At 40.4% G+C, this 3,021-nt stretch overlaps 1 protein-coding gene across 1 annotated transcript; it reads right to left on the bottom strand.

Annotated features, from left to right (window-relative positions):
- Positions 1 to 254: 254 nt before the first annotated feature.
- LOC113760445 (UPF0496 protein At4g34320-like) lies at positions 255 to 2,491 on the bottom strand. The gene is made up of 2 exons (XM_027303017.1): positions 1,933 to 2,491; positions 255 to 1,652 (listed from the first exon to the last, which is right to left on the bottom strand). The coding sequence occupies exon 2, from the start codon at positions 1,633 to 1,635 to the stop codon at positions 523 to 525; it is 1,113 nt and encodes a 370-aa protein (XP_027158818.1). The 5' UTR covers positions 1,636 to 1,652; positions 1,933 to 2,491; the 3' UTR covers positions 255 to 522.
- Between the last annotated feature and the right edge of the window lie 530 nt (positions 2,492 to 3,021).

Genomic DNA, 3,021 nt, shown 5'->3' with positions numbered 1-3,021 from the left:
TAGATCAATCAAAGTTTTGGTCGACCTTGCAATCAGCTGATTGAGATCGACCGAAAAATGGTGTGATTGCCACAGCAGAAACGTCCATTATGATGCTTTTAACTTCTTGATGTTGATTAGAATCTAAGATGCCTAAAAGTCAGTGCGTCCGTAGCAGCGATAGAATTTGAAAGCCTTTCTATTCCTAATTTCAAAAGTAACGACGTCCTCGGCCTAAACTCATTACATATAAAAAGAAAGATGAGGCCAAAGCAGAAACATCAAATTCTAGAGGAAAAACACAATAATGAGCTTTGTGGAACCGTAATTACATAAAGAATCAACAAACTTCTAGCAGATTAACATGATAATGAATGAATCACTAGCCCTTATCAGCATTGCGGAGGAGGCAAGTTTGAATTTAAAGACAGAGGCTAGATAATACATAATAACAAGATTGACAATCATCAGCGTGTCAGCGAAAGGTTGAACCGCATTGGGAACATAGCAGTAGCAATGAAGATGGGCACTCACTTCTTTCACTCAATGGTTGGGATTCTTGATGATCCTCTGGAGAACAACAGTCCTGGCCCTGCGAATATCCCGGCTGCAAACATCAGCTTGCACCCCTAAATCCTCGACATTCTTCATAAATACATCCAGCTTCTTCCTGATCTCTTCTATGCCAAGCTTCACAGCATCTTCACTAATAGCAAAATCAACATTTGCCAGGAGTGACTCGATATCGATTTCCAACCTGTCAATCAGCACTCGGATGTTGTCCAGATCCTTGATGGTGACATAAGTGCCCACATGGATTGAGCTGATGATCTCCTTCTGTCCTTTGACAGCATTTTCATAGCTCTGCAGAAGAGAATCAATCCACTTCCCCATTGATCCCAGTGGGATGGAAGTAGCAGCGGCAAGAGCGGCCGCAACAGGAGGAGCAGCCATAGCAGCAGCCACGACTGAACATATAAGAACAGCAGCAAATGTGGCAACAAAGATAATGCTCGACAATTTTCTCCAAGCATGGATGTACTTGAGCTTTTTATCAAGCTTACTCTTTCGCATTTGCAGCTTCTCAAGCATCAGAATTTGCTGCCTATACACAGACTGGAAAATTTCGAAAAATTCCTCAGTGAAAGGATCACCGGCAGCCTTGAAGTTCTTCAACTCATCCAAAGTCCTATTGTACCTATTCCCTTCAACTCCATCCTCCTCTTCAAATTGCTGTAGAGCAACCATAATAAGCAATTGGCTGTCCCTGGCTCTTTTTAGGCACTTTTCTAAAGCAGCACAGAAGTCCAGAGTTTTGAGACTGTTCTCGAAGTACTCCTCCACAAGCTCAAACAATTCTTGATTCTTCCAGATATCCTGCTTGCACTCCAAGATAACCTTAACAACCTCCTGGTTCATGTCCAGAAGGCATCCGGTGACTTCCTTTAAAGAATCAAATGAGACGGCCCTAACTTCTACGCCAGCAGCAAGAGTACTGATAACATGGTTTGTTCTAGCATGGAGACTTGTGTCAAAGGACTGCAAATCCTCATCCATCTTACAAGCGGCTTCATATGAATTAAGCTCAGTCGTGAATTGAATGTTGCTAATTGCAGATGAACTTTCACCAGGCTTCTTACTCATATGACTTCCCATGGCCTCCAAATTCAGATCTAAGCAAAAACAAGGAAACCAACTTAAAATTCTTCCCTTAATTCCTTGTTCAAAAAATCCCTTCAATTTGATTGTTAAAAGCTACGCAAACAGAAAGTTTAAATCTTTGCTTCAATCTTCAGCACCCAAATTCTAAGAAGCTTTGATATATGGGATTGAAGATTAAGTAAATCATTGGCAGCCCAGATGCAACAACCTCCACGAAAATCAGCAAGCAGTCGTGAAAATGCAAGAGGGGGGAAGGGTGAGGAAGAAACTTTACTAATGAGGGATTCTTACTTGATAGAAACTGTTGAAGAAACAGCAAATTGGGTACTGAATATACACGAAAGATCGAGTCTTTTTAGTTGTTTCGAGGTTGAAGACGACTAAGTCTATAGGTTACGGCAAAAGCAGATAGTCGAGAGAAAACAATAATGTTGATTGGATAATTATCTGATACGATTGGGGGGATACTGGGGATGTTTTGAAACTTAATTTATACTACTAAAGAGGAAAGTGATACGTGAAAAGGAAGGTGAGATAGAGATAGAGTAAAGGCCAGGGGCTGATGAGAAATGAAGAAGCTTAAAGAGAATTAAAACCGTTTAGGACCAAGAGAAATGTAGTGGCTGAAGAGGGATTACTTGAGATTATAAAGAATAGCTTGCACGCATGAGTTAATTCCGGATTGCAGATGGAAAACGCGGGAAGCAATGTCTACCTCCACCGCTTCTTCTCTTATGCCTCCACAATTCTTCTATCTGTTCCCCTAAATCTAGAAACAGATTTACAGGAAAAAGGTGATCAAACTACAGTTGTAACGCGCAAAAAGGGTCACTAGAATAACAATAATGATAAAGACCTCAAAACTTCAGCTCAAAGAAAGAAAGAAAATGGTGGTGATGGTAGTCAAGGGGAAAAGTTTCATCAAAGATAGAGAAGACTCTTATAATTAATGTACAACAAAACACACCACTATTCCTACGCCATGTACCTAGGATCGGGATAAAACAAGCTGAGGCAAAAAGGGTTTATCACGGATTTTAGGAAATCTACAATGTAAAAACTGCCAAGTCTTTTGTGTGCAATTGTTTGTATTATCCTTCAGCATTCTTGGCCCGAAAGTAAGTGGAATTACCCATTCCGTTTCTTATTAGATTGCTTTTAATCATCTAAATCAATAAAAAGGTATATCAAGGTGGTCTTGAGGACCCCTTCATTAAGTACACTTACCAATCTAGGCTTGCCACATCAACAAAATTTCACTTAATCTTAATTTATTAATTCCTGCCAACTTTCGCTTCCTTGCACCGCCATAACTTTAGAAGTGGTTATTACAACCACTTCTTGTCTCCCCCCCCCCCCCTCTTAAACTTCATCTATATG

This window comes from Coffea eugenioides, chromosome 2 (assembly GCF_003713205.1).
Source record: "Coffea eugenioides isolate CCC68of chromosome 2, Ceug_1.0, whole genome shotgun sequence".
In the NCBI taxonomy this organism is placed as follows: domain Eukaryota; kingdom Viridiplantae; phylum Streptophyta; class Magnoliopsida; order Gentianales; family Rubiaceae; genus Coffea; species Coffea eugenioides.
Note: the sequence above shows the minus strand (reverse complement) of the source record. Positions and strands in the feature narration are given on the sequence as shown.